The sequence below is a fragment of the Trachypithecus francoisi genome, unplaced genomic scaffold (assembly GCF_009764315.1).
Source record: "Trachypithecus francoisi isolate TF-2019V2 unplaced genomic scaffold, Tfra_2.0 Lachesis_group5, whole genome shotgun sequence".
Classification (NCBI taxonomy): domain Eukaryota; kingdom Metazoa; phylum Chordata; class Mammalia; order Primates; family Cercopithecidae; genus Trachypithecus; species Trachypithecus francoisi.
In genome coordinates this window covers 106,172,587-106,185,640 of record NW_022681470.1, presented here as the reverse complement: position 1 = coordinate 106,185,640, position 13,054 = coordinate 106,172,587, and the positions used below count along the sequence as shown (strand labels likewise).

The 13,054-nt window shown below is 41.8% G+C and overlaps 1 protein-coding gene across 1 annotated transcript in view; it reads right to left on the bottom strand.

Moving 5' to 3' along the window:
• The window catches only part of CASQ2 (calsequestrin 2), a 70,114-nt gene that overhangs the window by 28,841 nt on the left and 28,219 nt on the right, over window positions 1–13,054 (bottom strand). The window contains exons 3-5 of the mRNA XM_033200748.1: window positions 12,513–12,613; window positions 9,976–10,087; window positions 4,817–4,890 (exon numbers count right to left, since the gene is read on the bottom strand). Coding sequence (XP_033056639.1) covers window positions 4,817–4,890; window positions 9,976–10,087; window positions 12,513–12,613 — 287 coding nt within the window. The remainder of the gene's footprint in view (window positions 1–4,816; window positions 4,891–9,975; window positions 10,088–12,512; window positions 12,614–13,054) is intronic.

The following is a 13,054-nucleotide window of genomic DNA, read 5'->3' as shown; positions in this document are numbered from 1 at the left end:
ATGAACAGTGGTTCTCTTGAAGCTGAAGAGGAACTGCCCAAGAGCCGATGCTCTGTGGTGGTAACCCATAGTGCCGTGACCCAGGCCGGCTGCAACTAACTGGGGAAGAGGAGGAGCTGGGTATTGCATAAGCTCTTACACAAGGAGGTCCATTCTGAGGAAACACTGATATCCATATCGTTTTTGTCATCAATTGCTATTAATTCCAGGTCACTATATTCCGAAAGGCATTTTATATAGTACTTAAGGGAAAGAAATTCCAGCATCCTACTCAGAGATAAAGAAAACAGGCCATGTTTTCTTTTTTGTTGTCAGGTTAATTTTAAGAGAGGGAGACATGGAGTTTTTTCTAACTGCTTTTCCATCTTCTCAGGGGTAGGGGGGTGATATAGATGAGCGGGTGATGAAGCAGGGAACCAGAGTAGGCTAGAAAATGACATTGAATTCTGGTTTTCTGAGTTCACTTACTATATATCCTAGGAATCAGAAGACTGTTTCCATGAAAGGAGAAGTGATCAGAATGAAAACAGTAATAATAACAAACATATGGAGTGCTTATCATGTGCCAGGCACTGCTGCCAGGTGTTTTAGGTTGATTCTTTGTTTAATTCTCACTTTGATTGTATGTGGTAAGAATGATTATTATATTTATTTTACAAATGATGAACCTGAGGCACAATTTGGGTAAGAAATTTGTCAGGATCATATATCTGGAGGGAGTAGAGCCAGAAGTCAAACCCACCGGTGGTGGTGGTAGTCTCCAGTTCCTGAATGCCAATGTCTGGGGCCACAGTGCTGTCTATGAATGTAAAAATTGGATTGTCGCATCCTTAATTTAAGTCTTGGAAATGCTGAGTAAAATTTTCCAGGGATCTCTTCACTGTCTCCCTACCACCATCATGGAGTGCTCTCATCTTGTATCTCAGAGAATTCCTCTCTTTCATTTTTTTTTCTTTTTTCTTTTTCTTTCTTTTTCTTTTTTTTTTTTTTTTGAGATGGAGTTTTGCTCTTGTTGCCCAGGCTGGAGAGCAATGGCACAGTATCGGGCTCACTGCAACCTCCACCTCCCGGGTTCAAGCGATTCTCCTGCCTCAGCCTCCCGAATAGCTGGGATTACAGGCACAGGCCACCACACCCGGCTAATTTTTGTGTTTTTAGTAAAGATGGGATTTTGCCATGTTGGCCAGGCTGATCTCGAACTACTGACCTCAAGCGATCCACCTCCCCCCTCAGCCTCCCAAAGTGCTGGGATTACAGGCATGAGTCACTGCGCCTGACCCCCTCTTTCATTCTTATTATTCCTGTCTTGGATGGTAAGGACTGAAGGGGATTTGATTGGTTGAAGCTTTTCTTCATTCATTTATTCAGTAAGTATTTAGTGGGGCCTACTGAATCCAAGGCGTTATTCCAGGAGGAGATCTGGTTCATGGGTATTACCATTATATAAGAATGAATTATATTATTAAGAACCAAATAGATCCATAAAAATGAATTCTTTCACGCTTTTATTTGTTAACTAGTTGGAATAGATTTTAACAAAGATAAGAAAACTACAAAGTACAATGCCGATTTTCTGACAAGTGCATGTGTATGAATTTTGATACAGGTCATTTTTCCTCCAGTTCGCAAGCCAGTTTGGTTGTTGCCAGTGAAACCAACTCAAGTATTAGGTTGGTGCAAAAGTAGTCGCAGTTTTTGCCAAAAGTAGTGGTTTTTGCCAGTACTAAATTTAGGTCTTCCCAACATCTATCTTCTCCACTAACTTTGTTTAGTCACAGCTCCCTTTGGCTCCAGTGTGATTTTAAAAAGAAAGTGATTTTTCATCTCATTGTTCACTCAGACAGAGAAAGGAACAGGTCAGTGGGAGGGGATGTGGGATTATAAGAACTGATATTTTTCAGGCTGTGAGGTACAGCAGAGTGGAACCATCCTTGGCCCTCTGACACTTTCTTGCTCTAACTGCTTCTTCAGAGAGGTTGCCTTCTTGTGGCTTGATTTAGGATTAGTATCAATAGATCAGTACTGGTCCCAAACCTGAACACCCTTTTAATTCCTTGGGAGGCTTTCAAAAACGCAGATTCCCAGACACTGCCACAACCCTAAAAAATTAAAATTTCCAGGGCTGGGACCCAGAGACTAATGGTTTCAAAAACTTGTCAGAGGATACTAATATGGATAGTGGTTGGGAACTACTGACTGCCAAATTTACATCAGCAGCCATGACATCTCACCCTCTTTACAGTCCTGCAACTCACATGATGTATTTATTGGTTTGTTTACTTCGTAATTTTCTGTCTTTCCATCTTCTCTTTCCCACACTAAACTTTAAATTCTAAAGGGCAGGAATCTGCTTTGCTCAATGTTGTGTCCCTGGCACTGAGAAGAGTGCCTGGCACGTAAAGGGCACTCAATAAATACTTGTTGAGTGAATGAATGACTGAATTAATTAAAGACATTTCCAGTTGAATGTTTCCCCAACTTTTAGAAAATAGAATTCATAACTCCATCTCATGTTTCTCAATAGATTCTTCTTCCTAGATTTCCTAATGTTTTCAGTAGCTTCATAATTTTTGCTGTCTTGATGCCAAGACTTGCTATCTTAAGTTATTTTGAGGCCTTCTCTCACCACCTCATCAATGGCCAGATCTTTTTGTTACATCCACTTTTGCTAGTGCCAGTTGTTTTTTGCATTTTTGTAACTGCATTAGTGCTTTCTTGTCCCTTGACTCTCCTAGTTTCAGACCTCAACAAAGCACCTCCAGGTCTCTCTGAGATTCCCTAGGGTGTGTTGTACAAACAGGTCCTTTCAGCCACTTCACATTTATTACTTTTCCCCTCTTCTGTCCTAGCACTCCCTGCTGGACACCACTGAGGCTCTACTGGGTGCAGTCATGCCTTCTGAACCCCACCATCTCCCCTTGGACACCCTCTCCACCCCAACTGACGGGTGCAAGTTCTTAAGCACCAAATGGCATCAGAGTCCTCTCAGTGCTCTCTGCTCTGTGTGCCTTTGTCTTTTTAAATGTTCTGAAATCCAACAAGGCTACGTGAACGCTGGAACTTGTGACTCAGTGTCCTACAGAGTTTTTAAAAAGCATCTCTCTGAATTTTTAATCATAGCCTGACCTCATATTTTTCATGGGCCACAGGCAAGAAGCTATACAGTTGCACTAGGAGGCACTTCTATAAACAGATACTACACTGAGCTCAACGTTGAACCACCCCTCTAAAAACTAAGGCTTTGTTGCTTGGCCAAATTAATTGGCCTGCCTCTCTCTTCCTTCAGCTGGATTCTTACCCAGGAGCCACTTTAGCCACACCTAGTCCATCAGAACCAAATGTCCCATCAGAACCATATGTCAGTAATGGATTCAGTTTCGGCTTCTCTGTTCCTCCCTTTCTCTACTAATATCCTATCCAAGCCTCCCACTTCCTAGGCCTAGATGACTGCCTTCTTATGAACAATGGTGCTCATAGCTGGCTAACTACTACTGACTGCTTCCTGTGTGCCAAACACCAGTCACGCAGTTTGCATATACTGCTTCTTTCTCTGGAGTAAAGTAGGACAGAGCACTGACTTTGAAGTTAGGCTGGTCTGAGATTATAGCAAGCGTCTCAACTCAGTAACTACACGACCATGAAAAAATCACCTAATCTTTCAGCACCTCAGTTTCATCCTCTGTAGAATGAGGATACTAATTCCTCCCTTATGTGAGTGTTGAGAGGATGAAGTAAGAAAATCCATGTTAACTTCTTAGCACACACTCTGGCACAAAGAGATTTCTTAGTACAGACTCTGGTACATAAAATTTTTTTGAATATATTATTTTTTATATTCTTATTTTTTGAGAGAGGATCTCACTCCATTGCCCAGGATGGAGTGCAGTGGTATGATCACAGCTCACTGCAGCTTCAACCTCTTGGGCTCAAGTGATCCTCCCAGCTCAGCCTCCCGAGTAGTTGGAACCACAAGTGTGTGCCACCACACCCAGCTAATTTTTGTATTTTTTGTAGAGATGGGGGTCTCACTATGTTGCCCAGGCTGGTCTCCAACTCCAAGGCTCATGCAATCCATGCCCCTCAGCCTCCCAAAGTGTTGGGATTACAGGTGTGAGCTATGGCACCTGGCCCATAACAGACACTTAATACATGATAGTTTTTAAAATATTCTTGCTCGAGATCCTTCCCAACTATAATACAACTAATTAGAATAAACATTCTTCAAGTTTAGATTATAATACTTGGATTATAGATGACTCTTCTGGATCATAGGCTTGAAGACAGGGCCACGTCCACAGAAGTGGTTCATCATATACAAGAACTGAACGCAGTCTCATCCCACCATGCCCCTTCCCTGCTCCAGCTCACTGGCTTCCTCTCGTATTTTACAGAACACTTGCTTGAACTCATCACAGAGGAGTTCCCATTCTACTCCCCATCCTGACCCAGTAGAAGGGGAAGTATGCAACCCCAGGAAGGGAGAGGATACCCGCTAAGGAAAAAGGAAGCAGTGGCTCAGTGGGCTGGCACACTCTGGGCCCACACACTTCCTATCTCAGTGTATGAGAAGATAAGGGTGGGCCATCAGTTTTCCTTGGATGTTTTTAAAAATATTCTTACATCCTCTGAATTAGTCATCTTTGTACTCATCTTAAATCCAGTAGTGATTTAGTGATATAATTCTTAACCCTTCTAGAGAAAGAGGCAAGGGAGGATAGTTAATGTTGCTACAAGAAAAGAAAGAGTGGTGGCAAGTTCAAACTTTAATTCTTCATGCCTACAAAACTGTTCACATTGGGGTTTCGTAGGTACTTACCCCTTTGTCAAAGGTGGCAAAGAATTTGATGTAAGGCTGGAAGTGTTCAGCTGCTTCTTCAAAAGCCTTGTAGTCTAAGGGGAAAAACAAAGATGAAGGGAGAGACATTTTCAAGATGCACACTGAAGAATCTTCTTTTCAAATGATGTAGAGAGTAGAAAGTCAATTAATCCTGATGGGATAATAACTTAGTAGATATTATTTAGATAGGTATTATTTAATATTATTTAAACCCATAGTTCCCCACAAGAAGTTGGAATTGACTGGCATTCAAATGCCCAAGAGAAGACCCCTTCACCACACTTTTATGAACTGCAGGTAGAAAGCAGGAAACAGAGGGAAATGGGAGGACAAGAGAGAGAAAAAGACGTGTAAAACTCCAAACTGAAATAAAAAGGCCTTTCACTCTAACTCACTGCTACTTATAATCATGCCCTCTAGAGACAGTGCAGTTTGCCAGAATAAATGAGCCCTAAGTAAGAAGGAAATTCATCTCACTGTGTAAAGTAACCTCAATCACAAATGACATCACAGAAGTATTTTCAACTACTTAATGGAAGTACCCCTGTTGCTGAATTCTAGTTTTCTTCCCCTTTTTTCATTTTAAAGGCTTCTTCTTTATTCTGATGCCTCAAGAGGATTTCTTAAACTTAAGCCCTTGATTCACTATGGTCTCAAGCTTGAGTCCACACTGGCCGAGACAGTATGACATCAGGTGAGTGTGGGAGTGCTGTACTTTGGTCCATCTGGGGAGTTACTTGGGAAAGACATTTGTACTCAAGCCTTAGTCATGAGGGTGATGGTGATTGTGGTGGTGGTGGTGATTATGAATAAATGCTGTAAGCCTGAGAGTCAATGAGCCTGTGATTTATTCTTAACAAGATTAACTTCTTTCCATTTCATGGAATTCCATTTCCCTTAACCATCAGAAGTATAAGGCTTTGTTAGACCATGCAGAATTTACTAAGATTCTATCGAATTTTTTCTAGAATAATGTGAATTCAGAGGATCCCAAAATGAATAAGACAAAAATACTGATCTTCCAAAGCTCTCGGCCTAGCGAGGGCTATAGATCCTTTAAAGAATCAAAATGCAGTGTGATAGTTGTTACCACAGAGGTGAGTGCTGCAAGCACAGGTGAGAGAGGGGTTGGAAAGCCATGAGAATACTTGCACATACTGATACACACTCACACTAACTTGTCCTCATAAAAGTAAGTGGGTAGTCAGAAAAGATCTCCTGTAACCTCATAGCTGAGGCTGAGAATTGGGTAGAGGTGAGAAGATGGCTGAGAGTATTTTTTTTTTTTTTTTTTTTTTGAGACAGACTCTTGCTCTGTCACCCAGGCTGGAGTGCAGTGGCATGGTGTCAGCTCATTGCAAGCTCTGCCTCCCAGATTCACACCATTCTCCTGCCTCAGCCTCCCGAGTAGCTGGGACTACAGGTGCCCACCACCAAGCCCGGTTAATCTTTTGTATTTTTTAGTAGAGACAGGGTTTCGCTGTGTTAGCCAGGATGGTCTCGATCTCCTGACCTCGTGATCCACCTGTCTCGGCCTCCCAAAGTGCTGGGATTACTGGCGTGAGCTACCGCGTCCAGCCAGCTGAGAGCATTTGAAGAATGAATGGAGTGAAGGTAAGGAAGTAGAATGGCTAAAGCAACACCTAAGTCACCTGTGTCTAAAGCAGCAATGGGCTCTATCAGAATCCTCTGTCCCCTCTTTTCCAATCCCCATGTCCCTGATGAATTTCTCCTCCCCTCTATGAACTCTCACCCTGATGGAAAGAATGGCTTAGGCCTGTGTCAGGAGCCTCCCTTCCTCTCTTGGAGAGCTGGTCTACATCACTTTAAGACTAAGAATAAAGCAAGGTGACCTCCGGACAGGTGATTCAAAATGTAGCTTGACTTTTAGCCTCGGCCAAACAGCAGTTGCTTTCCAAGAAGCCTCCTCTTGTCTTCTACTATGTTGGAACTCAGGTCATGTCTAGGCTTTCCCTGCCTCTTGACCAACCTAACCTGTTCCTGGTCCCTTCCAGTCAGACTCCCCTCCCACTTTCTTTGATGACTCTTTGGCTTCTGGAATAGGCTCCTGAACGTTTAGTTCCCAGCCTCCAGCTTACTACAAGCTTATCTTAGCATTTTCTCTCCTTTCTTCCCCCCCTCTCAGGGTTGTGCATACTAGATATTAGTGTCACAGATTTTAGTAACTGGGTGTGGTTGATGGCACCAGTTAGAAATGCTGACCAGAAATGCTTGGAATAATATCATCGGTCTTACAAAGAAGAACCAAACCAAGTTGTTGAGGATGAAACATTCAAAGAAGTAGATAAACATGTCAAAATAGATTCTGAAAGCACTGCGCAAGATAAGTGTACACAATTAAATGTATAAACGTTGTAGTGTATAAATTCAATACACAGTTAAGTGTGTAAACTCTGAAGTCAGATTTTGAATGTCCAGGTTCATGTATTGATAGTGCAGCTACAATGACAAGGAAGTGTAAAGGCTTTGCATCAAGTTCTTTCTGAAAATCTTGAGATTCAAATAATATTTATTCAGAGAAAAAGGTCATCATATAAAGGTTTGCTTGTGAATCTGCATTCCACAAAAAGGTTGTTATTTTTAAAAAGTGACTCCAATAACATTCAAATCTGTATAACTCCTTCTCTTTATAGCTTTTGGTGAAGAAATGGGTTCAGGAGACCTCTCCCTGCTCTTTCATCCTAAAGTGGGCTAACTGGGCAAGAATTTTACAAAGAGTTAATCAGCTAAAAAGTAGATTTTAAAATATGCTATGAATTATACTTACTTTGAAAATATTCTGAGGAATCATTATTGGTTTCAAAAAAGGCTAGACCTTGCTAAACACCTACCTGAATGTACATAATTGAAAATTGCAAGGACTACTTGAAATATGTAATGTACTAACAAAGTCTATAAATTAAAAAAAAATTCAACCTTAAAAAAAGGTTAAAATGATTCACTAGCAATTTTATTAAATTTTAAGAATCATTATTAAGATCAGTAGAGCAATATCTATGTATTCCTAAGGAAAAGCTTCATTATTATTTTGAAATATTGATGATATAAAAATTTAATTAGGATTTGTAATCCTTTCAAATTCATTCAAATTATTATAAGAAATATGAACATTATATTTGTCAATGAAAATAAAAGCAATAGCTGTCAGATTGAACTAAGTGCCCTTGAAGGACACTTTAGAGATGGAATTATCTGAATTATGTCCAGCGGCAAAAAAAGAATGCTCATCAGTCAAAGAAAGAGCAGTCCGGGCGCGGTGGCTCATGCCTGTAATCCCAGCACTTTGGGTGGCCGAGGCCGGTGGATCACCTGAGGTCAGGAGTTCGAGACCAGCCTGGCCAACATGGTGAAACCCCGTCTCTACTAAAAATACTAAAATTAGCCAGGCATGGTAGCGGGCACCTGTAATCCCAGCTACTCAGGAGGCTGAGGCAGGAGAATCACTTGAACCCGGGAGGCAGAGGTTGCAGTGAGCCAAGATCATGTCACTGCACTCCAGCCTGGGCAACAGAGTAAAACTAGGTCTCAAAAAAAAAAAAAGCTATATTCTTGAGGCAAGCATAAGATTCATATTCAAATTATTTTTTAAATTGGAAACTTTTTTACAATGCAATATGTAATATATTTCATATTACTTTGTACACTATACTAGCCATGTGATAATGGGCAAGTTAATTGCACCTTTCTGTTCCATCCTTTCATCGTCATTAACATGCAGATAATAATGATAACCACCTCACAGGCTTGTTGTGAGAATGAAATTAAGGCATCCATATAAGCTCCTAGCATAGGCCCTGGCATATGAAATGTGTTAATTAAATAGTGTTATTATGATGATTCATCTAGGCGGGGGAAGACGCCAAGGGTATTGAAAGGTGTGCTCTTTATCCTAACCTTGGTTTTGCTTCCCTCTTATCTGCCATCCTGAGCTACATGGATGAAGAGGATAGAGGAACATAAAGATGGAAACAAATTGAGACAGAGGAACTGAAAAGGAAGGGGCAGGAGAAGCACCCCAGAGTAGTCAGGACTGACATGGAAATGTATGAACTAAAATAAAATTGCCTAAAGGAGAACTGGGGCAAATCTCCCTGGTTAGTCACCTCCCTCTAGCACTTTCATTTTAAGCACAGTAAATGCAGGTTTTAATGAAGCAAATGAAAAGAGGGTTAAGTTGGGACATGGGAGACAGAAAAGGAAAGGGTTGTTGATGAGGTGACTAAGGATGCTAGTGGGCAGACTGTTTAAAGAAATGGGTTTGCAAACAATTTCAGAATATTTTGGGGTTCCCAGAAATAGTCATAAGCAGCCCACATTTGCACTTCCTACTTGTATGAATGTTACCAGAGTTATGCTCACCCCCTCTGATGCTTTTCCTCTCTCCAAGGCTGAGATACCAGAAAAAAGCCTACCTCATTGGGGCCATGTTGCCAAAGCAGTTTTTAAATAAGTACAGTACTCAAGTGCTTACTCCTCCTGGTCCCTTCTCCCTGCTCTTCCTGACTCATCCCACCACCGTCTCATCCCTATACGCGCTGTGGTGATATTATCATAGGTCCTGTGTCCACCCAAAACCTGGTCACAAAGCTTTCAAAGGGAATATGCCCAAGGGTGTGGCTGCACTATGACAGGCAGCCTTGGTGGTCAGCTGTGGGCTTGGCCAGTGATTTTTCACATTCTGTAGCTGCTGCAAAGCCCATTCCTACCCCAATTTTCCACTCATGCTTTCCAATTGACTGCAAAGCTCTCCAGCTGGTGACCATAGGAGCTGCCAATGCCAGGGAGACAGCCCATTGCTTGTCCCATTGTAGGAGAAAATCCGACTGGGAGGTGGGTAGGCAGGAAAAGTGGAGAAGGGTTTTTCTCTCTTTTGTAGAACACTCAGTCTGCTTTAAAAGCAGAGGACCTGTCCCCACCTTAATATTCTTTCAGTTTTCCTGGCTGTTTTGTACAATGTTTGCACATGTACTCCACTGTGTTAGGCTCAGGAAGGATTCTAACCTCCATTCTACCAGCAAAGGAGATGCTGAAGACCCATCCTCCTTTGGGGTAAACTGACATAGCTTGTTTGGAATCTAGCTTTTAGACTCATAGGCTGGGGTTGGCAGACAACTTACATTCTGAGTCCTCGCTCTTGAAAAAGCCGATGAGTTTGATGTGGTCCTCAATGCGTTCGAAGGCTTGGACTTCCAGTTTGCTGCTGATGATCTCCACTGGGTCTTCAATTAGCTGAAATGCCACACACACACACACACACACACATGTTCAAACAAGAGATTTCCTTCTTCACTGGGGAAACAGTGCATTGGAGGGAAGTTGTAGCGGACTTTGTGGTTGGTGCTTCAAATATCTATTCCATTCTCCCCACAGTCCCGCAGTGAGCATACCAGCAGTACTTTCTGAGAAACAGACCTTAACTCAGTGAGATGATTGGTGGGGGCAACCTACTCCTTTTGCCAGTTTTAAAAAACATTTATTTTTAATTGTCGATTGACAAATTATAATTGTATGTATTTATTGGATATAAAGTGTTGTGATGATCTATAAATACGTGAAATAATTAAATCAAGCTAATTAACTTATCCATCACCTCACATACTCATCATTTTTTGTGGTGAGAACATTTGAAATTTACTCTTTTAGTGATTTTGAAATGTGTAATACATATTATTCACTGTATTTACCATGCTGTACAATATATGTCAAAGAAGAAAATCTTATTCTTCCTATCTAATTGAGGCTTTGCACCTTTTGACCATCATCTCTCCATTCTCACCACCCCTGGCCCCCTTCCAGCCTCTGGTAACTACTCTCTGCTTCTTTGAGTTCTTGTGTTCTAGATTCCACATATAATAAGTGAGAACATGTGGTATTAGTATTTCTGTGCCTAGCTTATTTCACTTAGCATAATGTTCTCCAATTCCATCTGTATAGTTGCAAATGATATTTCTTTCTTTTTAAAAAAAAAAAAGCTGAATAGTATTTCTTTGTGTTTATATACACCACACCACATTTTCTTTTCTTTATTTTGTCTTTCTTTTTTTTTTTTTTTTGAGACAGAGTCTTGCTCTGTCACTCAGGCTGGAGTGCAGTGGTGCGATCTAGGCTCACTGCAAGCTCCGCCTTCCGGGTTCACGCCATTCTCCTGCCTCAGCCTCCCGAGTAGTTGGGACTACAGGCGCCTACCACCACGCCTGGCTAATTTTTTGTTGTTGTTGTTGTATTTTTAGTAGAGACGGGGTTTCACCATGTTAGACAGGATGGTCTCAATTTCCTGACCTCGTGACCCACCCGCCTTGGCCTCCCAAAGTGCTGGGATTATAGGCATGAGCCACTGCGCCCGGCCATATACCACATTTTCTTTATCCATTCATCTGCTGATGGACATTTAGGTGAATTTCATAACTTCACTTGCCAGTTATTGATTCAGGAATGGGCAAATAACTGGCCCAATTAGAACAGATTTGCTGAAGGCTTTGGGAAAAGTTCTTTACTCTTAAAAGGGCAATGGGAAGCCAAATTTGTTTTTCTGTCATGAAATATGAAGGAGGAAATGTGATGTATTTGTTCCTGCTGCTGGCCTTCTTATAGCTAACTTGAGCATAGTCAGCTTGAGGACACAGGCAACATACTGAAGACACACTTATCTGTGATTTACAGAGAAAAATGGAGTCAGTGTCTGGATTTGATCAACTCTTGAAGTCTCCCCTAACAGGAGCCTTCTACTTAGGTAAGTCAATCACATTGTTTATTGTTTGAAGCAGTTAGAGTCTTATTTCCAAAAGCCTCCTCCTAGCTGATAAAGCTGGGGCAGAACCATGCTGTCCCAGAGTTGTTCTGTCACCCCCTCAACTTTTTTAGGACTTGTGGATGTGAGTCAATGAGATGGCCAAGCACGGTGGGTCATGAGATGGCACCTTTTTTGGTAAGAGGTAGCTTCCAACCCACTTCTGACCTTCCCTCTGGTTTTTGACACTGTAGAGAAAGAATGATAGACCACTGGGTACTAGCTGGTAGATAAGGAATCGTCAGCATGGATGCTCAACACTAGGTTCTTTATCTGTGCAAGAATGTGTGTTCAAAGCATTGAACTTCACAGTGGTTACTGAAAGTGTGAGTTTATCTATGGATGAAATATTTTTATAATGTTTGTTCCTCTGTTTGTCTGAGTACATGGATGTGAGGGTGTGCTATGTCCATGGTTGAAAATGAGTGTGATATTGGGGGTATCTTTAGCTCTGCCACTTCTCTATGTTGCTCTGAGTGTAGCTAACTCAGGGTGACCTGGCTGATTGGTACTCCCATCCCTCCTCTCTCTTCAGGTGGCTGCTTAGCCCCCTCTCTCCCCACATTCCCCAGCTCCTCTTCAGCAGCAGTGGAGCAAAACCAAGGAGATTTCAATAGATGTCTATGTATAACTGGTAAGAGAATTAGCATATTATTACTACATTGCCCTCAACAGTTTCTAGGGTGACTTAAAGATCAGCTTCCCAGTAGAGTGCAATATAGGTGCTCCTTAGTTTTTTTGTGAATCCTGAAAAACCTGTCACAGACGAGGCCAGGTTCTCCAGTTTGTCTGTTCTTTGGGGTTCTACCTCTCCCTATATTTGAGCAGAGGCAGCTCTATGGAGCATCACCATGTATACATGCTTACATCCAAGAGGAACTCCACCAAGACGTCAGCTGCAAACTCGCCATCAAACTCTATTGTGCGATCACCCTTAAGAACATACAGGCTTCCTTCTTCATCAAAACCTGTAAGAAACAAAGAGGCTCACAGAGAAGGTCATCCTGACATAGGAAGAGCCTTTGCATTGGCTGAGGTCTGGCTCAGGATTTCTGGGTGACAGTGGGGTCAGGATTAGTGGAACTAGCATTAACCCAAGAAGCAGTTGCCTTGAAATAACACTTTAGAAGAGCTCCTGAAGTGGACATTTAATTGGAAATGGTCAAGAACAATTCCAGCTGGATTTTGACTTAAGAGAAAAGTCTATTCTCCACCCCACCACTGCTTTAATTTTCCAAAGGTACAGCTGATCCCATGTCATTCTCCTTATCGAAGATGACCACTGCCCACCTGACTCCTTAGCCTTGCGTTAAAGTCCCTCCAAAATCTGGTTCCAAATCTATCCCTTTCATTCTCCCTGGGGTAGACCTGTACTCCTTTGAAAACTGCTTTCTTGTCCCTTGTGCAAC